Raw genomic sequence first — 26,506 nt, forward strand, 5'->3', positions numbered from 1 at the left:
GTGAAATTCGTTTAGTTCCGAATTTTTTTTTTGTTTTTTAATGAATTTTGACAAATTTGTTAATTCCGAAATTTCCGAATTTTTCAATTTCCGAAATTTCGAATTTTCAAATTACAAATTCCGAATTTCGAATTTCCGAATTTTCAAATTTCCAAATTTTCGAATTTCCGAAAATTTGAAATTTCGGAAATTTGAAATTTTGGAAATTCTAAATTTCAGAAATTCGGAAATTCGAAATTTCGAAAATTGGAAAATTCTAAATTTTCAGAAATTTGAAATTTGGAAATTTGGAATTTCATAAATTCGGAAATTTTAAATTTCAGAAATTCGGAAATTCGAAATTTCAGAAATTCGAAATTCGAAATTTCAGAAATTCGAAATTCGGAGATTTGAAATTTCGGAAATTGGAAAATTTTGAAAATTTGAGTTCAGAAATTCAAAATTTTGGAAATTCGGAAATTAGGAAATTCGGAAGTTCGGAAATTCGAAATGAGAAAATTCAAAATTTCATAAATTCAAACATTTGGAAATTTGAAAATCCAAAAATAAGAATGAAAATCTGAAGATTCAAAAGAATGAATATCTGAAAGTTCAAAAACCCGAAAATCTGAAATAATAACTAACTAATAATAAATATTAAATTATAAGTATTGGAATTTCCTTTCAAATTTGGCCGTTAGTGAACGTAACGAGTACGAATTCATCCAAAGTTACGAATTATCTGAAATAACGAATGCCGTATCTAAATGAATGGAACATAACGATCTAATAATAATAAATAACAATAACAATAATAAAACATTTTTATTATTATTATTTATTATTAATTTGTTTAGATGCGGCATTCTTTATTTCGGATAATTCGCAACTTCAGATAAATTTGTATTCGTTGTGTTCACAAACGGTCACATTTGAAAGGAAATTCCAATACCTATAATTTAATAGTTAGTTATTATTAGTTAGTTATTATTTTGAAGTTTACTGATTTTCTTTCTTTTTTTCAGATTTTAGAATTTCCAAAGATTTGGAAATTCGGAATTCGAAGATTCAAAAATTCGGAAATTCGAAAATTCAAAATTCGGAAATTCGAAAATTCAAAATTCGGAAATTTGAAAATTTGGAAATTCGAAATGCGAAACTTTGGAAATGTGAAAATTTGACATTCGGAAATTTGAATATGCGAATTTTCGGATTTCCAAATTCACAAATCCCGAATTTTCGAATTTCCTAAAAAAGCAAAAAAACGAATGAAACGAAAACAAACACATTTTTTGTCAGTGCACATGTCTAGCAGGTATTAGTGGCAGTTGTCAGATCTGTACTATAAGCAGTACGGACCCTGGATGCAGTTATTAGAGGCAGTTGCTGTGTTCAGCTGCCTTCGAACATAGCAAACTATTCACACACAAAATTCCATGTGAATGTAGCTTTAGAGGATTGGATAGGTCCTAGTTTAGCAATAGACACTGTTACTACTTACTAAAACAAAATCCCACTTATTTTGATAGCCAGTGCAATTAGGAATTATAAACTCCAATACAAGTTTTGAAAAAATACTGATCTATTGAATTGCCTTTACAAGTTTTCCACCTGCCTAAAAAAACCCAATCTAGAGGGGATTGTTTAAGGGCCAGTTCACACCATAGAAACGCAGTCCGAATGCGTTCCAGGTGCTTTTCTACATGCGCATTTTTGATGTGTTCCAGTGCGTTTTTGATGCGTTTTTGGTGCCTTTTTGTATGCAGTCCAGTACTTATTTTTCCCCCTCTTTTTTAAATAAGGACAAGTATGTTGCAGTGCGTTTTTGTGCGTTCCGGTGCATTCCCGTGTGTTTTTGATGCGTTTTACAGCATTCCAGTACAGTCCAGTGCAGAAAAAATGCAGCATGTTCTACTTTTTTTTCTTGATGCATTTTACAGCATTCCAGTACAGTCCAGTGCAGAAAAAATGCAGCATGTTCTACTTTTTTTTTTCTGGAACTGGAACACACTGGAACTGCAAGCACTGGTGTAGACTATGTCATTGAAAACCAAATAACCTACTTTCCATGCGTTTTTAATGCAGAAAAAAAAAACACACTGGACTGCATGTGGTGTGAACTGGCCCTTAGAACATGTTTTATGCAATAGGGTCTTGTTTGCAGAAATAGTGGCCAGCGCAACCCCAATGTATAGAGAAAACAAAATACCTTGTTTCCAGTGGTGTCAGTTAATACCTCAGTGTTGCTGTGGTGTGGGCTGGTAAAAGTACTGCATGCATTACTTAATTTTTAGCACAGGGTTACGACGCAAACCCCCCACATTGTAACAACACTGCGGTGAATAGAACTGTAATGAAATCTCATTCAAGTTTCAAAGTTCATAAATCTCTGTAATAAATAAGTAAACAGTGTGATGCATCGGGATCAGTGCAGTAACACTGTGTCTTACAGCATGCACTAAAAGCCAAGTGTTTAGGACAGTTTGCTGGTATGAGCCCTAAGCCTATGCTCACATACAGTATGTGCAGTGACATGCATATTTGCACACATTCCTCAACTGCAGGCAAAACGTGCTGCTCTCAGAAGATGCGCTGGGGTGCCATTTATTCTTATTTTTTTCCTTGCGTTTCCCATTGGTACATTTGCCTATTCACAGGAAGAGGCTGTTGTACCTACGGTGCCCGCATGCACAGGTGTGAGCCTAGCCTAAGTCACCCAAATAACTCTTGCACTGCATAAATGTTTGTAAACAGTTAAAATGTAAACATGATCAAAAGTGATTGTATCCAAAAAACCCTCCAAAAATGTATTCAAAATTTATTTTCTTTCAGTTAGCGTACTAGATTTGGATCTGCGTTAAATATTGACAACTTATTGGAGACACACCAATATGTTCCACTCCAGTAGACAGAAACACTCTGTTCCTGATCATCTTTCTGCCTTGACAAGATGACAATCTTCTAACATGTAAGTGGAGCTCCGCCGGCCTGCCCTATATATTCTGCAGAAAATTGGGCCTTGGGTGTTGGTGGTACCAGAACACTGTAAACCCTCATAGTTACTCTTGGTGAGCGCAGGAACGGGCCCTGCTGTGAATATGATATCAAAAATTGTAATTACTTGCCCCTGTTAAACATGGGCAGAAAAATTGGGCCTGTGGTGGTGGTGGTACCAGAACACTGTAAGCCCTCACAGTTACTCTTGTTGGGTGCAGGAACGGGCCCTGCTGTGAATTATTATATCAAGAATTGTAATGACATGCCCCTGTTAAACAGGGGCAGAAAAATTGGGCCTTTGGTGGTGCCGCAACACTGTAAGCCCACACAGTTACTCTTGTTGGGCTCAGGAACAGGCCCTGCTGTGAAATATTAGATCAAGATTTGGAATTACATGCCCCTGTTAAACAGGGGCAGAAAAATTGGGCCTTTGGTGGTGGTGGTGCCACAACACTGTAAGCCCTCTCAGTTACGCTTGTTGGGCGCAGGAATGGGCCCTGCTATGAATATTATATCCAGCAGCACTGAATGTGCGTTCAGAAAAAACACTGGATGCAGGACAGGCCAGTAGCTCAATTGCATATTGAGCAAGATCTGGCCAGTGGTTCATCTTCAAGACACAGTAACCCCGTGGATGCTCTGTTGGAAAGGTCTCCAAGTCTGCTCTTGCCCCTAGATATTCCTGCACCATGTAATGCAGACGCTGGCGATGGTTGCTTGAACCGATCAGACTTTGGCGCTGAGGACTGAAAAATTGTTTAAAGGCATCGGTCAGCCGGCCACCTTCTCCACCGCTCTTCCTCTGACTGAAGCCTCAGCAACACGTTGTCCAGCACCAGGAAATTGTAACCTCCCAGGGTCTTGAAATGCATTGCACAAACCTTTCTTCAAGGCCTCCAGAAGATGTTTCATCTTCTGCTCCCTCTGCGAAGGCAGGATGAGTTCTGAAACCTTACCTTTGTAACGCGGATCATGAAGGGTTGCCAGCCAGTAATGATCCCTCTCCTTGATGCCACAAATCCTAGGGTCCTTTCGCAGGCTTTGCAGAATCAGGGAGGCCATGCAGCGTAAGTTTGAAGAGGCATTCGATTCTGAGTCCTCTGGGTCACTAAGGATCACATGATCCATAACTACCTCCTCCCAGCCACGTACAACTCCTTGAGTTTATGGGGACTAAAAACCATCCCTTGAAGTCTGCTGCTGAGTGTTATCCTCTACATCCATGCTGGCACAATCCTCCTCCTCCTCTTCTTCCTGTGTGTTTGGCGGGCCCGCAGGAATGCTATCTGGATAAAGGGGGCCTTGAGAGGTAAGGAAGTCCTCCTTCCTCCCGCTGTTCTGCCTCAAATGCCCTGTCTATTATTCCACGAAGCGTGTGCTCCAACAGGAAGACTAGAGAGACAGTGTCACTGATGCATGCATTGTCGCTGCTCACCATCCTTGTGGCCTCCTCAAATGGTGACAGGACAGTGCATGCATCCTTGATCAGTAGCCACTGGTGTGGCAAAAAGAAGCCAAGCTCCCCTGACCCTGTCCTGGTGCCATACTTGCAAAGGTACTCATTGATGGCCCTCTGCTGCGTGTGCAGCTGCTGCAGCATTGCCAACATTGAGTTCCACCTGGTGGGCATGTCACAAACGAGGCAGTTGGTGGGCAGGTTGCATTCCCTTTGAATGTCAGCCAGCCGAGCACTGGCATTGTATGGCCGGCGGAAATGACCACAGACTTTTCTGGCCTGCCTCAGGAGATCCTGTAAGCCTGGATACCTGATCAAGAACTGCTGCACCACCAAATCCAGAACATGAGCCAAACATGGAACATGGGTCAAGTGTCCCTGTTGGAGGGCGTAGAGAAGGTTGGTGCCATTATCGCATACAACCATTCTTGGCTGAAGCTGGCGTGGTGTCAACCACTTCTGTGCCTGCCCCTGCAGAGCTGACAGAATCTCTGCCCCAGTGTGGCTCCTGTCCCCTAAGCAGACCGACTCAAGCACCGCATGGCATCTTTTTGCCTGACTGCTTGCGTAGCCCCTTGAAAGCTTACGGAGCACCGCTGGTTCAGAGGACAAATCTGCAGAAGAGGCCATAGAGGAAGAAGAAGAGGAGGGGGTGGAGGAGAGAGCTGTGGCAGAATCACCACTAGCATTTTGAAGCCGTGGTGGCGGAACAAGCTCCAACAATACTGAACCCTGTCCTGCATCCTTCACAACTGCCAGCAGAGTTACCCAGTGCGTCGTGAAGGAAAGGTAATGTCCCTGCCCATGCCTGCTGGACCATGAGTCAGCTGTAATATGCACCTTACTGCTGACCTCCCTGTCCAAAGAGGCCAAAAGATTGCCTTCCACATGCCGGTAGAGAGCCGGAACGGCCTTCTGTGAAAAGAAATGGCGTTTTGGAACCTGCCACTAAGGTACAGCACATTCCACAAATTCATGAAAGGGGACAGAGTCTACCAGCTGAAAAGGCAGCAGTTGCAGTGCTAGCAATTTGGCCAAGCTAGCATTTAGACGCTGAGCATGTGGATGGCTGGGACCAAATTTCTTTTTACAGTTTAGCAACTGGGGTAGGGAAATTTGCCTGCTAAAATCAGATGGTGGTGTACTGCTAGCAGATTGGCTGCAAGTACTTGGGACACCTATTGCTATACCTTCATTCCTCTCAGTGCAGGTTTTTGAGAGGACTGGAGTTATAGTGGAGTTGGAGATCCCAGATGAGGAGCAAGGAGAAGTCCGCCTTTTTCTTTGATGTGGGTCTTTCAAGTGCTGTTCCCAACAGACTGCATGGCAGGTTGTCATATGTCTGGTCAAACATGTGGCACCTAAGCGGCTGCTGTTCTGGCTACGCTTGATCTGCTTCAGACATACTGTAGGTTGCAAACAGCAACGGTGTGATCTGCTGCACACGTGTCGATAAAGGCTCACACGAGGAACTTTTGAAAGTCAGTGGGGAGTCATCAGCAGTGCCCTGCACCTGCAGAGCTCTGCGGTGTGATGCAATAGGGTGGCTGCCCTTAAGCTGCCCCCTAGATGACATCCTGCCTCATTGGAGTTGTACCTCCTCCTCCTCTCTTCTCTCAGGCATCCAAGTAGTCAGTGACCTCATCATCCCCTCCCTCCTTGTCACTGGAGCAAACTTGGCAGTATGCTGCAGCTGGGGGTACATGACTGCCAGTTTCTTGTCCTTCTTGGGCACCCCCTCTCTCTAGGCTCACGATACTCCCTTCCTCAACCTGGGAACCAGCATCGGAGCCTTCAAACTGCTGCACATCCTCCAGCAGCATGTACCCGACACTGTGGTAGAATAATTCTGGGGACTCCTCTGTGCATGATGGTGGGGCTACAGAAGGAGTGACTGTGGACAAGGAGCCAGTGGAATAGGCCACTTTGGCAGATGCGTTGTAAGGCAAACTACTCTGAGCCTGGGTGACAGGGGTTGAGGAGGAGGAGGACGGCTTTGTTATCCACTCCACCAACTCTTCTGCATGTTCTGGCTCAATAACACGGCTAGCAGCAGGAAAAAAAAGGACAAGTGTGCCCCACGGCCACCTGCAGAGGCTGCACCATGTCCACGACCAGCACTGTTTGTAGACGCAGAGGCTGCTTGCCCTCTTTTAGTGGCCTGTGAGTGTCTGCCTCTCCTTGGTGGCCTTCCAGACATGATATATATTTTGTTTTGCAACACCACACTACACTATATTAGATAATGTGTACACCGCGTAGTAGTGTAGTAGAAACTGTACGCACTGTATTAGATACCGTGTACACCGCCTGCACTGAAATAGCAACTGTACTATGGCTGCACTGTATTTTATATACTGTGTACACCACCAGAAGTGTAGTATAAACTGTACACACTGTATTAGAAACTGTGTACACCGCCTGCACTGTATTAGCAACTGTACTACGGCTGCACCGTATTGTGTACTGAGTACACCAACAGAAGTATAGTAAAAACTGTACACACTGTATTAGATACTGTGTACACCGCCTGCACTGTACTACGGCTGCATTGTATTTTATACTGTGTACACCACCAGAAAAGTAGTAGAAACTGTACTATGGCTGCACTGTGTTGTGTATTGTGTACACCACCAGAAGTGTAGTAGAAACTGTACGCACTGTATTAGATACTGTGTACACCGCCTGCACTGTATTAGCAACTGTACTATGACTGTACTGTATTGTGTACTGTGTACACCACCAGAAGTGTAGTAGAAACTGTACGCACTGTATTAGATACTGTGTACCCCACCAGACAAGTAGTAGAAACTGTACTACAGCTGCACTGTATTGTGTACACCACCAGAAGTGTAGCTGAAACTGTACACACTGTATTAGATACTGTTTAAACCGCCTGCACTGTACTACGGCTGCACTGTGTTGTGTACTGTGCACACCACCAGAAGTGTAGTAGAAACTGCACACACCTCTCAAATAAACTGCCACTAACTGAATACCCTGCCTGCTTTATCTAACTCAAGCTATCTCTCTATCCACACCAACAACACTACACACAGCCGCCGTATAAGCAGCCTTATATAGTGTGGGGGTGGACTTAGACCCCCTGAGCCATGATTGGCCAAAGGCACCCTGCCTTTGGCCAATTATGGCTCTCTTAGCAGAGGGCGCTGTGATTGGCCAAAGCATGCAGGTCAGGTGCATGCTTTGGCCAATCATCATACAGCAATGCACTGTGATCTCGCAGTGCATTATGGGGTGTTCCGCGGTGCTCAAATTTGTTCTGCAAACGGGCGAACACCCGATGTTAGAGTCGAACTTATGTTCGACAGGAACATCAAGCTCATCCCTATTTATTACCTACAAAAGTTATCTGTTTACGTTCTCTCATCACATGCCTTTTCATCATGTTTGATGTGTGATATGTTATACCCCTGCGTGGGTGATTGTGGCTTGGGGGGACACGTGCACCGTTGCCCCCTATAGCATACAAATTGGTATAGGGGTACCCACAGGAAGAAATAGGAGAGAGCAAAGTCATTTTTTTTTGTTTTTGCATAGATCCACCTATTTTAGGAAAGGACAAGTACAATTTATTGGTGATGAATTACTAAATAAGCTTGTTATCAGGTAACAAGTAAGCTGCATTTAATTGTAAGTATGTAGATGCTTTTATCCAACTTGCATCTGTCAGTTTCACAAAGATGTGAAGTAAATGTGTTCGCCTGTGCTTGGAATTTTTGTTAAGACATTGCTATTTTTTTATCTTTTGGACAAGGTTATTTCAGCAGACACTTGTTAAAAAGAAGCTATATATCACAGTTCCTCGGGCGATCTAATTTAAGTTTTTTTATGGCGGTGAGTGACAGTATAATTATGTTGTGGTCCTTCCGCCGCCTTTATGATGGTTGTTAAAATAACACTGATTGAAATGCACATTAGAAAGAGATTATTACTGTGCACCTATTGGCAGAACTAAAGCACTCTACTAAATCACGGATTAGTATTTGCACAGTTTATGCTTTGGTTACAAAAGAAACAGGAAAAGAACAAGAAAAGATAGTTATGAGGCATCCAATTGCAGGCAACATACAGTATGCTGCCTATATAATCTTACTTTACAGAAGCTTATTTTTAAAACAGGTTATAAGCCTGTGGACTGGGGCTCCCAAGACGCAAAGGGAATACATGGAGGTATAAGATGCTTCCCATAAAATGATAGCAATTGATGTCTCATTAAACCAAAACAAAACAAACTGAGCTTAGTGCATAATTTGGAGTGGCGATGGAAACCTCTTCACAAAAATGGCTATTTGAATTATTTTGGACATTTTCATCTTTGGTAGTGGACTTCTGTATTTGTTTGAAATTTGTATTTTTATTTGTGTACATTGTATATGATTTATTAATTGATTTAAAGGGCACATCGCAACATGTTTTTGCGTTTCTAATTGATGTCTGATTGGATATACAGTGGGGATGGAAAGTATTCAGACCCCCTTAAATTTTTCACTCTTTGTTATATTGCAGCCATTTGCTAAAATTATTTAAGTTAATTTTTTTCCTCATTAATGTACACACAGCACCCCATATTGACAGAAAAACACAGAATTGTTGAAATTTTTGCAGATTTATTAAAAAAGAAAAACTGAAATATCACATGGTCCTAAGTATTCAGACCCTTTGCTCAGTATTTAGTAGAAGCACCCTTTTGATCTAATACAGCCATGAGTCTTTTTGGGAAAGGTGCAACAAGTTTTTCACACCTGGATTGGGGGATCCTCTGCCATTGCTCCTTGCAGATCCTCTCCAGTTCTGTCAGGTTGGATGGTAAACGTTGGTGGACAGCCATTTTTAGGTCTCTCCAGAGATGCTCAATTGGGTTTAAGTCAGGGCTCTGGCTGGGCCATTCAAGAACAGTCACGGAGTTGTTGTGAAGCTACTCCTTCGCTATTTTAGCTGTATGCTTAGGGTCATTGTCTTGTTAGAAGGTAAACCTTCGGCCCAGTCTGAGGTCCTGAGCACTCTGGAGAAGGTTTTCGTCCAGGACATCCCTGTACTTGGCCGCATTCATCTTTCCCTTGATTGCAACCAGTCGTTCTGTCCCTGCAGCTGAAAAACGCCCTCACAGCATGATGCTGCCACCACCATGCTTCACTGTTGGGACTGTATTGGACAGGTGATGAGCAGTGCCTGGTTTTCTCCACACATACCGCTTAGAATTAAGGCCAAAAAGTTCTATCTTGGTCTCATCAGACCAGAGAATCTTATTTCTCACCATCTTGGAGTCCTTCAGGTTTTTTTTAGCAAACTCCATGCGGGCTTTCATCTGTCTTGTACTGAGGAGAGGCTTCCGTCGGGCCACTCTGCCATAAAGCCCCGACTGGTGGACGGCTGCAGTGATGGTTGACTTTCTACAACTTTCTCCCATCTCCTGACTGCATCTCTGGAGCTCAGCCACAGTGATCATTGAGTTCTTCTTTACCTCTCTCACCAAGGCTCTTCTCCCTGATAGCTCAGTTTGGCCTGACAGCCAGGTCTAGGAAGGGTTCTGGTCGTCCCAAACGCCTTCCATTTAAGGATTATGGAGGCCACTGTGCTCTTAGGAACCTTAAGTGCAGCCAGATCTGTGCCTTGCCACAATTCTGTCTCTGAGCTCTTCAGGCAGTTCCTTTGACCTCATGATTCTCATTTGCTCTGACATGCACTGTGAGCTGTAAGGCCTTATATAGACAGGTGTGTGGCTTTCCTAATAAAGTCCAATCAGTATAATCAAACACAGCTGGACTCAAATGAAGGTGTAGAACCATCTCAAGGAAGATCAGAAGAAATGGACAGCACCTGAGTTAAATATATGAGTGTCACAGCAAAGGGTCTGAATACTTAGGACCATGTGATATTTCAGTTTTTCTTTTTTAATAAATCTGAAAAAATGTCAACAATTCTGTGTTTTTCTGTCAATATGGGGTGCTGTGTGTACATTAATGAGGGAAAAAAATGAACTTAAATGATTTTAGCAAATGGTTGCAATATAACAAAGAGTGAAAAATTTAAGGGGGTCTGAATACTTTCCGTCCCCACTGTAGTTTCCAAAGTTTATAATACTTTATACTGAATAGTAAGCAATAAAATTATTAATGTGTTGGTCCAAATACTGTGGGTATGGAAAAAAATCACCCCCCCTTAAAATAATCACATTTTGTTGCTTTCCAGCCTGAAATGAACACAGACACAGTTTTTGTTTCAAACAGATTATTTACTCAGTGCAACTTATAACATCCAAGTGAAAGATACAACACCAACATGTCAGAAAAAAAATCAAAAACTGAATCGCTAATTTGGAAAAATATCACCCCCTCCTAAAAATTACTTGTAAACTCAATCAGGTGTAGCTAATCATTTTCTCAATGGCACACAAAGCCATTTGACATAAAACTGTGATCAGCTGTGATCATTTGGATTAGCTCAGCATGAAAAGAGATTTCCTGGAGCATTTCAGTCCCTGGTAATTCAACCAAAGCAAACAATCAACTATGGGTACCAAGGCACTGCCACCGGGATCTCCGGGATAAAGGTGTGGACAGGCACAAGTCAGGAGATGGATATAAAAAAAATTCAAAGGCTATATCAATGCCTAGAAGCACAGTGAAGTCTACTATTAAGAAGTGGAAGGTATTTGGTACACTCCAGACCCTCCCTGGATCAGGACGTTGCTCCAAACTGGATGAAAGAGACAGGAGGAAACTCGTCAGAGAGGCTACCAAGAGGCCTACAGCAACTCTGAAGCAGTTGCAGGAATCTATGACAAAGAAAGGTCATTGTGTTCATGTGACAACAATATCACACATTCTCCACAAATGTGGCTTGCATGGGAGGGTTGCAAGAAAAATGACACCCCTCAAGAAAGGGCCACATGCATTCATGACTGAGCTTTGCCAAAACGTACCTTGAAGATTCTGAGGTCACATGAAAAAAGGTGTTATAGTCAGATGAGACTAAAATTGCATTATTTGACCTCAACACCAAACAATGTGTCTGGTGGAAATCCAATACAGCTCACCAATCAAATAACCCCATTCCTACAGTAAAGCATGGAGGTGGTAATATCCTGTTATGGGGATGTTTCTCTGCAGCAGGGACTGGAGCACTTGTCAGGATAGAAGAAAAAATGGATGGGGCAAAATGCCATCAAATTCTTGAGGAAAATCTGCTGCCCTCTGCCAGAAGGTGGTCAATGGGAAGAAGGTTTACCTTACAACATGACAATGACCTAAAGACAAAGCAAAAATGACCACACAGTGGTTGAAGGAGAAAAAGGTGAATGTCCTTGCATGACCTAGTCAGAGCCCAGACTTAAACCCTACTGAAAATTTATGAAAGACTGCAGTCCACAAACGGTCACCGTCAAATTTCTTTTTTGCAAATTTTTTTTTATTAGTTTTGTATAGTATATAAATTAAAAAAGACATTAATATAGCAACTGTACAGTTCTCATAGTGTCATGAGTCCAGCAATCATCTCCACATGCAACCATTGAAATAGAAGACAGTCCCCAAATAATCCCAGCGAGGATGCAGGAACAACAGAGCCCTATACTCCAATATCCAGGCCCAGGCAGACCTCCCCTTCCATCTCAGTGAAGTCTATATAGTCATTAGGCTACAGAAAGATCACTGTCCAACCAAATTTTCCAAATGTTGTCAAATTTCCTTGGACATCCTCTGCTCAGGTATATTGCTCTATAGAACTGAATAACATTGTTTACAAGCCCTTTCCAGTATGATAGTGAGGGCGTCATAGGTTTTTTCCAATAAAGGATCAGTGCCTTACGCGCAATAAACAACAACAGGCTAAGCAAGGTACGTTGGGCCCTAGTAGGTGCCAAGCCCTCCACCAAACCAAGTAAGCACGTCACTGCCGTCAAGGGCACAGGTATAGATTTAATCTCCGTTATACAGCGCCCAACATCAGACCAAAACTCCTTGACCACCTGGCAATGCCAAAAGACGTGACTAAAATTGTCCAGGGACAGTGAACAGCGCCAACATTCAGCCGATGTACCCAGGTAAATTTTAAATAACTTTGCTGGTGTATAATATATCCTGCGCAGAAATTTAAATTTAATTAATCGATCTCTAGCGGACACTAAGTGAGGGAACGCTCATATATCGTCCCACTCTTCTCCACCCATATCTGGGACCACTTCCACCCACTGCTCCCTACATTTGATCACCGAAGGAGGCGAGACAGAAAACAGCTCCTTATATAATTCAGCTAACATTTTTTTTCATGGAGTCATCCAAGAGAACATTCTTGGAAGAATTCAAAATTAGTCACCATCACATTTAACTAAACTTGAGTAGTTGCAAAGTCCAGATGTGCAAAGTTAGTAGAGACATATCCCAACAGACTAAAGGCTCTAATTAAAGCAAAAGATGGTTCAATAAAAGGGGGTGATCTTTTTTCCAACTCAGAATTTCTGGCATGTTGGTGTTACATCTTTCACTTGGATGTTATACGTTGCACTGAGTAAATACAGCTGGATAAAACAAAAACGGTGTCTGTCTTCATTTTAGGCTGCAAAGCAGCCAAATGTGGTTGGATTATTCTTTTCTATACCCATTGTAAGGTGACACTTTAGAGTCAATCCATGTAGTGATTAACATGCCTTGACATTAGGTAAATGCACTTTAGTTGACTTATGTTGACATTTATTTTAATGCAATTGTGTTATGATGGGTTTTATTGCATTGCAGATCATTGTGCTGCATTTAAATGCAACATGTTCTAGTAAATTAATGCAGTGCATTGGTGTGAACTCGGCCTATTGGAAACAATGGATTCAGCTTGTCATTGTGTTGGACCTGTGGTAAGCAACACAGCCCAATGGACATGGCATGACTAGGTCCTATATGTGGAGCCTGATTGCTGAATCAGCCCCTGATTTCATATATGTCTTGGCTCCTCCATCAGTGAGGCCTCCCTGCTATAATTCCAAAGTTTCTTTAAAATTATTGAAAAATCCCACAGGAACAGTGGAAAACCATCATAATGGCCGCAGTGGGTGTGAAACCCCAAGAATTAGAGTTCAAATATCTCAGCTTGGTTTATGTAAAACATATTTTTTTTTTAGTTTTGTATGGAGTGAGGAAAGGTTAGAACTTCTGTCAAGGCTATAATTGCTTTCTGTACCCCCCACTGAAGAGATTCACCCACTCTTTTAAATCGAAAATGTTACAGTTGTTACTGGAACGAAAATAAAGGAGAAGGCATTAAATTAGGACACATATTCTGGTGACAGAATATCTCACTTGGAAGAGATTTTCTTTGGCTTCCTGCTGTGGCTTCGGAAAAGTAAGTGAAGATGAATCTTTCCAAATCCATCCCCGACTCTCTCCAAATCTAAAAAATGTTTTTGCTACAGATACACATTAAATCGTTGAGTTGTTTAACGTTAGTTCTGCTAATAATTGCTGCAATATTGGCATTCTAGACCTCAACTTACAGTGTATTTTTCATCATAGCTTTATCATAATTCATAATACCTACAGCAAACACTGCCCTTTACTCCAAAAATGTACCTGGGTTTTAATGCTTAAGATATCTGACCGCAGACGCTGGATCTGACTGTTGAGCTGGGTAATGTGGCTGCGGCTGTTTTCCAACTCAGTTTCATAGCGTCCAGCTTGGAGTACTCCTTGCTGTAACTAAATGAAAGGAACACAATGGTGATGTTTCATTGTTATCAAGTACAATAAGACCTCTCTATAGATTGATGGGTATGACTTATGGTTTCTGTTTAACTAATGTATATTTTTTAAAAGCACAATCATTTACATAAAGCTCATCTCTGCAGTATGCATTATCAATATATCAATTCTATGACCCGTCAATCATTATGTGCAATTGTAAGACTTCTGATGTATCACAAAGGCGATGATGTCAATTCTCTGGTGATTTTGTTAAACAATCAGTTGATTGCTTGCACATGTTATAATTTTTTTAGTCAACAATTAAAGTGCCAGAAAGAACTACAGGCCTTGTCATGTTTTTTTTTTTTTTTATTGTTGTCTTTGTCACTGCTGAAGAGATTCACCATCTCTTTTTGTCCAGGTGCTCATTACAGAAAATATTAAATTTTCCAATCAAAATACATATTCCTATGACAAACCTCTTAAAGGGATTTCACCTCACTTTGTAGGGATTTTTCTCACTTCCTCTTGCATTTTGGAAAGCTCCCCAATGGGAAAAATTAACTGTGGCGGTCTACTTTACTGTATTTAAAAAAAAAAATTGGCCTGAAAACTATTTTACATAGGTGGAACAGGGCTCTTTATCTCTTTATTTAGATATAAATTATCATACATTTATCACGTGGAATGGGTGGAGGCCTCCTTGCATAAGGAATTACAGTTTCAAAAATTGTTTGAAGTTTCGGAGTCTTTCATCCAAACTTTGCCCATTGAAACCCAACACTCTCTAGTGCAATGCTTCCAATATACTAAATGGAATCAAGTCAGACTTTTCACCTCCCACATAAACTGAATTGCACAGGGGACATGGCTTGATGTAGAGCGGTGGAGACACTTGGGGATTGAGCTCCTAAGATCCTGCTCCTGATACATACATCCTTACAGTCTTTGGCATGCCCTGCTCACACCGAATCTCTCCTGAGACATCTCTGAGCCTGCAGTGAATGTGACCATGCCATCAAAAGGCCACTCTGCTGCTCCTTCATCTAACAAGACATCTCACGTGGCTCTGGCCTTGTGTGCAGATGCCATCTTTTGCTGGAAGGCTCTGTGCCCTGTTAGCAGAGATGGTGGAGGGCATGGAGCGGGCTGCTACTCCTCTTGCACAGGACACAGTGGGGGACACTGCTCTGATTCTCTCAGAGATTGAACAAAGTAAAACCTCACTACTCACAGAACACAATAGGGCAGCAGGAGGCATTCTTTCATTTGTTTATTTTCTTTCACAGGTGGAAGGTTTTTTTTGCTGCCTCCGTCCCTGTTAGTGAGATTTTCTGTACCACTGAAACTTGGTCAAGAACAAAGCCTCCAACCCCTCTCCAGTCTGTCCTATCCAAGTTACTGCTATTTTTTTTAACAAGTAACTGTACTCTTGCACAGTTACTGTAAATAGCTAAATAACCTCATAACCCCCACTCTCCCCTGGTTCATAGCATTTGTCCGTAGTCCTGTCAGGCCCATGGCAAGCCACAATGATAATGTGGTAAATTCTGACATCAGGTCCTGTAATTATTTTGTGCATGCCCATTTATTCCATGCTCCTGCCAGGTCCACGCCGAGCCACAATGGCACTTCAGCAAACTCTGCCAGCAGGTCCTTTAATTATTTTGTGCATGCCAATGTATTCCTATAGAGAGGTGGCCTAGCATGTATCCCAACAAAAGTAAAACCTTTCCTTAGGATTCCTTAGGAATTAATGGGATTTTTCTGTGAAATGTGGGAGAGTTTGCATCATCATTGGTTGCCCAAGAGATAGCAGATGCAAGTTGCAAATGATACATTCGAGATAGAGAGGTTCCTGCAGAACAGCGGCAGAAGCACATAGATGTTTACCATAATGTGTAAGTATGTTGTGCATACTTGAGCATTAAAAAGTGGCTCCACTGTGTCTCTGTTCGGTTTTAACAACTGTCAAAAAAAAGACTAAATTTATATCATACAAAACTCAGATATGAAATATTTAAATGCTTATATTTCCTTATATTTTTTTCTTAAAGAGAAAAATGTATTTGGTCAATAGACTGTACAGTATTTAGTACGGCAGTGATAATATTGGCAACAACCTCTGGAAGATACTAATAAAAGAATGATAATATCTTATTGCGCTTATTGCGTATGTGACTGTTTACGGGTACAGACAGTAGGAGCACTTTTCCATTTCTGCCTATTTTATTATTATTGTTTAAGAATATTTATTAATGTTTAATACACTATTGCTTAAGAATTTAATATAACATGGGGCATAATTGAATTTTATAATGATTCAATACAAATACCTTGACTGTTATATATTTATATATCTACCTTTTTCTGGGACAGAACCCTTGCTTCTTCTCGACTTTTTGCTGCAATACTTTCATATCGTTCCTTTATCTCTTGTACAAAATTTTCAAATTTCAAAGGACATCTGCTGTCCATGTTCAACAGCACTGATATGTCTCCAGACTCCTCCATCACTCCTTTCAGCTCCTAGGACAAAAAGGGACACAATTAATGGATTCTTACTTTTTTTGGACAGTGTTGGTTTTACATTCCAACCATGTGTGCCATGCTCTTGTAGTGGAGGTGTTACCCAAAATAACTAATTTGGTGGAAGCAGAATTCCAGGCAACAACATTTTAGCCTTCTGGTAATTCCTATATATACACCTTATTTTTGTATGGGGAAGTGTGTTCCTTGTGTTTGCTTTCGTTACTTGAAAAAAATACTTATTTTATTTCTGACCACCAAACTGATTAGAAGGATGAATAAAAAGCTTTACATTCGCTTTGCTGATTATTGTCAATGGCCAAAGGTTTCAATACTGCTAGATTTCGTCTTTCTACCATCCAAACTAAAAGGGGCGACTCTCCAGCTTACTCTAACATCCTTTGAATTCTCTTGCAAGGCTGCCACACTCCAGAGGAGCCATGTGTCTACCTTTATATGAGCTTTTAGTTACTCCAACGCACAAACTTCCCTGCATGACCCAATAGGAATGAGATTTGAAAAGCACCTTAGACCTGGACGAATGGCAAGAAGTAGCCAATAATCTGGCCAAAGTATCTCTTAACAAAACCCTGGTAAAATCCAATTACAAAATGCTGTTAAGGTGGTACATGGTCCCTACCAGAGTTGATAAAATATGCCCACAAGACCTCTTCTTGCTTTAGGCGATGTTTATAACCGGGAACCAAGTGCCACATTTGGTGGCAATGCCCCAAAATCACTAGATTTTGGATAAGGATCTAATACACTCAGTAATGGAGATGAACATCTCCAGAAAACCTGAAATTGCCCTTTTTTTTGTATATCCTACGTTATCATGGCAGCTAGAATTGCTGTTACTAGGTGTTGGAACCAGTCGGTGATCTCACTTGAATACGTTACTCAAAAACTAAACCGGATAATGATTAACAATAAACTCTTGGGTACTCTCAATAATACCCAATCAAAAATTGAAAAGACCTGAAAGCCTTGGCTGCAGTACCTGGAGAGAGTCTAGTGAGGCCTGGGGATCTTGCTCATATATTTTCTACTTTCGTCCTTTCTCTAACCTTCTTCTTGTCTCCCCCTTGCCCTGCCTCCTTCTTCCTTCTTTTGGGCGGCCATGTAAAATTTCCACTTGATGGTAATTTGCTTTTGTTTAGGCACTTGGTGCAAGTAAAACAGCAGGCGAGAATGTTGAAAAAGATAGATGAACCTGCTCTTTCCTCTAGCGTTCTAGCAACTGTTGAAATGTAACCGTATTTCTCATCTGCTTTGTCTTTACTACATTAGTTATCCCAAGAAGGGAATCTGTACACAAGTGTCTGCTTACTTGTTCCCCCTCGTGGAGGCTCTGTTCTGTTAAACGAATAAAAACTTAATAAAAAGATTGGAATGTAAAAATGGCCAAAGTTCTGCCTTTAGATCTTCAATGCTATTGCTTCCCAACAAGGCTGGATAAGAGGAGACAAGAAAACTTTTCATTATAGAAGCAGACCTCTCCGCATTTACTTTTGTGTATTTTCTTCAATCATCTGATGTCTTTTTTTCATCACTCTAACCAAATTTCCATGTTTTATCTACACTGGTAAGTTTCTCAATTATGACCTACTTTCATCTCAAGGAAACAGTGCTGCTGTTGCTTTCAGCAGAAACAACCATAGCTAGAGACTTAAGTGAACCAGTGGTGTACCTAGCATAACTTGTACCCACTAAACATAATTTTAAACAACACCCCCCACCCAAAAAATTAAAATTAATTATTAGTAATAATTATGAAATTAGATGTCATGCATGCTGGGGTGGGAATAGAATTGTCCAGTGGAGAGCGGACAGCAGCAGCTGTGAGTACAGTTGCAATTTTATGTGGCGATACTGAACTTAAGCTGGCTATAGATGGGTATAAGTTCAAACAAAAATTCTTAGGAAAAGAGTGTTCTAAGAAAGTTTGTTCATTTTTCGAATCAGCATTCATTTTCGACCATAGTGATGAGGAAATTTGAAGGGGCATGTTGAAAAGTTTTTCTTGAATGAAATTTCAGAGTATGCGGTTTCATTTGTAAAGTCCATTAATTCCAAAATCAAACGTAAAAGCAAATGAAATCTTTCGAAAAGTCATTTGAATGTTTTTAAAATGTTCTAAAAATTTTCGTACCAATTTTACTAATACTTTTTGTTTGAAATTCTTTCCATCTATGGCCAACTTTAGCATCAATCTGTCCAATGTGCGGAAGCGCAGGAATGCTATCTCCTGCATAGTTACGAACATTTGAAAATATTCAAGAGGGATGCCTTGAAGGGATCAAGAAGAATAATGTATGGCACATAGCATGCCTCCTGCCTAACACCTGGAAAACTAGCAAATAAAGTGGGTTTCACTTTATAGTATATAGCTTGTATTGTGGGAGAAAATAAGCCCCATCAATAGTGGCAGTGGCAGTGATATTAATGTCCAACATTGGTGTAAGTGGTCACAATAATCCACCCTTCATTGGTTGTTAGAGGTAGTAATGTTAAACTTCCTTAGCACTGGTGGCCAGTAGAAGGCTGTAATAATTACCCCCTTCCAGCATTAGTGGTCAGTGGCATGCCTGGGCTGTAATAACTGCCCTCCCCATCACATTGGTGGTCAGTGGCAGGCTGTGACATTACAATAACCCCCCAAGCATTAGTGTTTAGTGGCTTACTTATCTGCATTGTACGACTGTTGGGAAGAGATCACTCCACCTGATGGTTCCGGTTTCTTTCGGTGTCTGGTGCTCGAGTGCAGCAAGCGTTACTGCACTCAACACACTGCTGCCACTCTACAGGGGGCGCACTAGGGCACTTTCTCATCACTTTGTTGCAACTGAAGTACAAACTGTAAGGCTGACAATGCAAGGTTCTTGGCAGGCAGTGAATCAGTTTGCTGGTATATTGTGACATGCTTGGGAACAGCATAATTTTCCTGCTGCTGATAGCCCAGTACTTCTATTGTGGGTAGGGGTGGCACTGAAATGCTTTCAGTGACACCTTTACTGCCAGATTCCTTTTTACAGGATGATAACTTTTTTTTAGTTGCTGACCTACTCTACTGAAATAATAATGATGTACTGTATAAAAACATGTTTATGTTTTACTTAACAGTGTACTTGGGCTATTGGGTGTCTGATTCAATGAGACGAGGGTCAAAACTTGACTAAAATGCTAAAGAAATATGTCTGTCACTGTGGCTAAAAATTAAAAAAAAAAATACATGTAGATGGAATAGGATACTTACATTACATGTGGATGGATGAGGTTACATGCAGTTAGGTAAAGACTTTTTGGGGGAAAAATACAGCATGGCTGTTATTTGTTGCCTATTCACTAGAGCAAGAAAACAAAAAAGCTCTTTATTGGAATTTAGTTGAATTCTAGTTGTTGTACCAAACATAAGACATGCAGAAAACTAGCTGTGAATCTCCTGTATCCTGTAACCCTATAGCTTTACCCACTAATTATGGCCCTGTGTGACTAACGAAATTATGGTTAACTCATTTATGGCTATGGTTTATAAAGGGCAGTCAGTTGTAGACATGTAGACAGACATAAGATAAGTGGGGATATTCTAGAGCAGGAATCTTCAAACTACGGCCCTCCAGCTGTTGCGGAATTACACATCCCATGAGGCATTGTTAAACTCTGACATTCACAGACATGACTAGGCATGATGGGAATTGTAGTTCCTGAACAACTGGAGGGCCGTAGTTTGAAGACCCCTGTTCTAGAGCATGTTTCAAACACAAGGCCTGCCGGTCGAATCTGGCCCACCAGGTAATTTCATGGAGGCCCTTGCATGTCTCTGGCAGCTGCAGAACCCCAGCTTCTCCACCTCCACCTTGTCTCAGCAGTCAGCAGCAGAGAGGAGGACAGACGTCCTCCACCAGATCATGCGCTTCTCTGTGCAGAGGCTTTTCTTTGTGTCCCCCTCCCCATCTCAGCAGTAGGAGGCAGAGAGGATGACAGAACTCCTCTTACAGATCCTATGTCTCTCTGAGCAGCCGCAGCAGCCCCTTGTCTTCGCCTCTCCATTCAGCAGACTCCTGCAGCTGACTCTAGCCCTCCTCCTCCAGACCCTGCACTCTCTGCTTCCCAGCTCTGCCCCCAGCTCCTTCCCAGCAGCAGCACAAGGTAAAGGTGGGGGGGAGTGCACTGTGGTGTGAGGTTTGAGACTCTTGATTTCTGATGGTGGGGAGGCTCTTGACATCTGATGTAAGTGGCAGTGGGATGCTGTGAACATCTAGTCTTACAGATACAACCTGCCCTATGAGGGCAACTATAATGTTGATGTGACCCACAATGAAATTGCGTTTAACACCCCTGGTGTAGTGCGAGAAATGCAATAGAATCCTCAGTGACTGTCCACAGAAAGCAACAGAAATGAAAATGCAGCCAGGCATATGCAGTATAGAAATGCAAAGTGCAAGAAATCATAGCATACACTCTGAGTTTTGTTCACAGGGCAAATCTTAAGAAAAGGACAATGTAAGGTTACAGACACATAGAATTTAGGAAACATTTCTATTTACCTGCTCATAGACAGTGGTAAGCAGTTCTATAATTCCCTTCAGATGGCCATGTTTTACTTCGAGTTCAGTCTTGTCCAAACTACAAGCATCTACATCCTGTAAAAAATAGACATGTGCACACTGAAATATTTTGTTTCGGAATTTCATTTTCGTCCGAAAAATGTATTTATTTAGTTACTCCCGAAATTAGTTTTTTTTTAATTTTGTTTCGTAAAAAATGCATTCGTCCGAAAATCCAAAATAATTAAGGTCGAATCTGTCATTGAAGGCTTATGGTTTCTGTTGAATGTTCTAAGAAGATTCGACGGAGAAGCTAAACTGTACAACGCCGCAATCGTACATTTCCGGTCGAATGTTCCGCCTACAAGCTATAGTAGAATTCTAATGTTGCATGACACTAGTAATAATGATATTTATTAATTATTATTACTAGTCAACCAACATCAGAATTCTTCTATAGCCTATGGGCGAAGCATTTGACCATAAATGTCTGCTCGCGGCGACTGCTTCGTCGAATCTACATGTCGAATCTTTTCTCTCTATGTCGAATAATCTGGGACTAATAGTTAGGTTTGGCACATTTGACCTTTTTTGCTATTGTCTCTATAATGTCGAATCTTTTCTCTCTATGTCGAATCTTTTCTCTCTATGTAGAATAATCTTGGACTAATAGAGCTAAGGTTAGGCACATTCGACCACAGGTTCGATGGACACAGATCGCTATTGTCAGCGTCATGTCGAATCTCCTATCTATATTGAACTGTTGTCGCAACGAAAACAAAAATAAAGCATTTGTTTATGCTGTATATCTCTAGCATTTTTTTAAAGCTTTTAGGGATGGGCAAATCTGCCCATGTTTGTCTTGTGGGGGGTTTGTCATCTGTCTATTGTGTTAGTCCAGGCCATAGATGGTTGCTGAACCGGCCAAGATTCGAGCCATGTATGGGCAGGCTGAATGTACCCAATAATAATTAAATATAATAAATGTGGCACTAACTCAAATAAAGTGCTATAATAAACAAAATCAATATTCACATAATCAATTAATGCACATATATGAATTTTGAATTGTTATTTCACTGATTGGACTTATATTTATGGACTTGATTGATTGATTGATTTATTGATTATGTGAATACTGATTTTGTTTATTATAGCACTTTATTTGAGTTAGTGTCACATTTATTATATTTAATTAGTATTCTGTTTTGTGGGGACACTCTTTTTATGTTGGCTGCCACCCCTTTAGGTTTGGGATATATTTTGGTTTGCGCATTCGTTTTTCATTTTTAATGAATGTACCCAAGTTGATCGATCGATCGATCAACTTGGGTTCAACCAGCCTGCCCGATTTTACATAGATAATTGCTAGCAGGTGGTAGCAGCTGGTATAGTTACTAGCAATAATCACTGTCTTTTCTTGGGAGGGGGTGAGGGGGGGTGGTGGCTTCCACTGCCCCCCATGGGAAGAATACAATGGCACCACAGGAAGGATTCCCCTGTCAACACGTGGTCGCAAGAAAGAAATTTGCTCCGTCAACGGCCTGCCTTACTAAATTCTGTCCTTTTTCTAGGCTAATGCCACGTACACACAATCAGAAATTTGGCCAGCAAAAGACCGATGAGAGCTTTTGGTCGGAAAATGCGACTATGTGTATGCTCCATCAGACTTTTGCTGGCGGAATTCCCGCCAGCAAAAGATTGAGATCATGTTTTCAATTTTTCGGTCGGAAAAAGTTCCTATCCGAAAATGCAATTGTCTGTACAAATTCCGACGTGCAAAATTCCTGCGCATGCTCGGAAACAATTCGACGCATGCTCGGAAGCATTGAACTTCATTTTATTGGCTTGTCGTAGTGTTATACATCACCGTGTTCTTGATGGTCAAAAGTTCAGAGAACTTTTGTGTGACCGTGTGTATGCAAGCCAAGCTTGAGTGGAATTCCGTCGGAAAAACGAACCAAGTTTTTTCAGACGGAAAATCTGCTCGTGTGTACGCGGCATAATAGGCAATCTATTGACGAAAAGTTCACGGGGAGCTGGGCAATGTCATAGGGTATTTAACAAAGCAAAAAAACATTAAAAAAACTTCAATAGTGACATGGGAAAAAAAATTATTTTCAATTGCATGCTTGGGAAATTTCTTTAAGTTATATGTGGTTGCTCTGTTTCACATACTACTTTTTGTATTACCATACCTCCATATATACTCTGGACAGTCTGGTCACCTGCTACCTTGGCACCATCCACAGGCAGTTTAACTCTTCAATAAGACAGGCGTTGATTGCAATGCAATTGTATTTCAAATAATTACAGTACAAAGGATGTTTTTGCTTTACTTTGAAGTGTAAATAGGCAATGACTTTCTGAAGTCCTGTATATATATCGACACTCAGGGAACCTTAATAAAAACAGGGAGAATCTAGCTAGCACTAAACTAACTAGCACTAAACAGGAATGATAGACAAAGGGAGAAACAAATTCACATAGTTGTAGTGGTCCAAAACTACCTCTACAGTAGGCAAATATCAAACCAAGACAGCCTGATACAGTTACACAGACAACATACACATAAGTGGGTCAGAATATTATCTGCCTGAAATCTTTAGATTTCACTATAACCCAGTAAAATACATAAAGTTTGACTTGTCCCTGGACATAATGTAGCACCCTCTAGTGCAGGGGTCTCAAACTGGCAGCCCTCCAGCTGTTGCAAAAATACAAGTCCCATCATGCCTCTGTATGTGGGAGTCATGCTTGTAACTGCCAGCTTTGCAATGCCTCATAGGACTTGTAGTTTTGCAACAGCTGGAGGGCCGCCAGTTTGAGACCCCTGCTCTAGTGTGTGCTAGAAGTGAGTGTAGGCAAACCATACCCTGATTTAAGCTGGTGAGTCTTAATTGGGTCAGGGTTTATTAAAGGTCAGGCCTGGATGACTCATCTCAGCAGCTCTCTGGTGCCTCCCCCTGTTTCCAGAATGTTGGAGAACTTTCTGGAAAATAGTGGGTGGAGACTAGAAAGGGCTGCTCAGCATATTTGGAGGCCCCCGAGTGTGGGCTTGGCAGGGAGCCTTTAAACATTGATGAGTCATGCCAGTGGGGCAGCGGGGTGAAAGATGGAGATTCAGTGTTGAGGAGGCTGTCAGTGGCTCTCAGGGGTGCCAACTAGTCTGGGGGGGAGTGTCCTGCCGTGGGCCAGGGCTCGGGTGCTGGAAGAATCCTGATAAAACACAGAGGAGGAATTCTTCCTGGAGGCAGGGGAGCAAGAGAAGTCAGAGTGAGTAGTCAACACCGTTGGGACTAACAAAGGGGGGAGACTGTCACATGTAGCCAGTCTCACTTGAAGACAGTGGTGTGCTTAAGTCTTCAGTCCTTTCCCTGAGAGATCTTCTGAGAGTCAACCAGATGGGCTGGTGAAGAGTCAGCCAGGTGGGTTGATTTAGACAGACAGCCAGGAGGGCTAATGAAAGGGGCAGATTCAGTCAGGTGGGTTGGCAGTGCCTGGATAGGTGGTTCTGGGATCAGTGGCCACAGAGAAGAAGTTACATTCTGTTTAACTATATCAGAGCTACACTGAAGTGGGCTGCGAGTTCCTGCCTGTAATGGGCTGTTGCTAAATCTGACTGGAAGCCTGTCAGATCATCTCAAGAGTGATTCAGCTGGCGAAAGCAAGTTTCTGTGCAGGAGGAAAGAAGAGAAGAGACTGTATATAGGGAGTTGTACCTTAAGTTGTTGAAGTCAAGTGGGCATCCCATAACCTCCCATCCCTATCCAAGTTATTACCCTCTAATGAATAACCAAAAAAAAAAAAAAACACGGACTGTTCTCCGACTCTGGATGCTTGTGAAGATTTGGTGTCCTTGGCTGTGCAGGAGTGGGGGATCCCTTTCATCTAAAACTCTTAGTGGGGTAGTGCTACAATAAAAAATAAACATAAGAGAGAAAACATGCACAAGCCCAAAAACATCAGAAACTGGGATAATTTTGACATCTCTTCGAATCAAGGCATTAAGTCACTTCTCTATGGGTGCAAAGCATGTGTAACCATTTAGAGGTAGACATGGAAAAGCCTCTTTTATTGATCTTAAAGTGATTGTAAAGGCAGAAGTTTTTTTTTTTTTATCTTAATGCATTCTATGTATTAGGATAAAAAACCTTCTGTGTGTAGCAGCCCCCCTAATATTTACCTGAGCCCATCTCTATCCAGCGATGTTGCACAAGAGACTCGGCTGCCCGGGACTCTCCTCCTCATTGGCTGAGACAGCAGTGGAGCCCCATTGGCTCCTGCTGCTGTCAAAGTCAGTGAGCCAGAGAGGGGGCGGGGCCTATCCGGGGCTCCATGTCTGAATGGACACACGGTGCTGCAGCTTGGCTCAGGTGCCCCATAGCAAGAGACTTTAGTATCACTTTAAGGAACTCCAGATGATTCTGTCCTCCGGAGGCTCTGCTTTAAAGCGTTTGTTAACCCCCCCAAAAAAAGGATCCTGCTCCTTTAACCACTTAAGGACCGGAAGGATTTGCCCCCTTAATGACCAGGCCATTTTTTGGGATACAGCACTGCGTCGTTTTAACTGACTATTGCGCGGTCGTGCAACGCTGTACCCAAATAAAATTGACGTCCCTTTTTTCCCACAAATAGAGCTTTCTTTTGGTGGTATTTGATCATCTCTGCGTTTTTTATTGTTTCTGCTATAAACAAAAAAGCGCGACAATTTTGAAAAAAAACTAATATTTTTTACTTTTTGCTCTAATACATATCCAAAATAAAATTTTAAAAACACATTTTTTCATCACGTTAGGCCAATATGTATTCTTCTACATATTTCTGGTAAAAAAAAAAAAAATCGCAATAAGTGTGTATTGATTGGTTTGCGCAAAATATGTTTATGGCATTTTTATTATTCATTTTTATTTTACTAGTAATTGCGGCGATCAGCAATTTTTAGCGGGACTGCGACATTGCAGTGGACAGATCAGACACTTTTGACACTTTTTTGGGACCATTGACATTTATGCAGTGATCATTGCTTAAAATAGCCACCGATTATTGTATAAATGTCACTGGCAGGGAAGAGGTTAACACTAGGGGCCGATCAAGGGGTTAAGTGTGTTCCCTGGCAGGTGTTCATGCCGCGTACACACGAGCGGATTTTCCCTCAGAAAAAACTTGGATGGTTCTTCCGACGGAATTCCGCTCAAGCTTGCCTTGCATACACACGGTCACACAAAAGTTCTCTGAACTTTTGACCGTCAAGAACGCGGTGACGTACAACACCACGACGAGCCGAGAAAATGAAGTTCAATGCT

General features: G+C 41.6%; 1 protein-coding gene across 2 annotated transcripts in view; it reads right to left on the reverse strand.

Annotated features, from left to right (window-relative positions):
- LOC141127245 (keratin, type II cytoskeletal 80-like) overlaps positions 1-26,506 on the reverse strand; it is a 94,074-nt gene that overhangs the window by 15,762 nt on the left and 51,806 nt on the right. For both annotated transcript variants that reach the window (XM_073613516.1, XM_073613517.1), the window contains exons 4-6: positions 21,201-21,296; positions 16,489-16,653; positions 14,014-14,139 (exon numbers count right to left, since the gene is read on the reverse strand). In XM_073613516.1, the coding sequence (XP_073469617.1) occupies positions 14,014-14,139; positions 16,489-16,653; positions 21,201-21,296 (387 nt within the window). The remainder of the gene's footprint in view (positions 1-14,013; positions 14,140-16,488; positions 16,654-21,200; positions 21,297-26,506) is intronic.

This window comes from Aquarana catesbeiana, linkage group LG02 (genome assembly GCF_042186555.1).
Source record: "Aquarana catesbeiana isolate 2022-GZ linkage group LG02, ASM4218655v1, whole genome shotgun sequence".
NCBI classification, from domain to species: domain Eukaryota; kingdom Metazoa; phylum Chordata; class Amphibia; order Anura; family Ranidae; genus Aquarana; species Aquarana catesbeiana.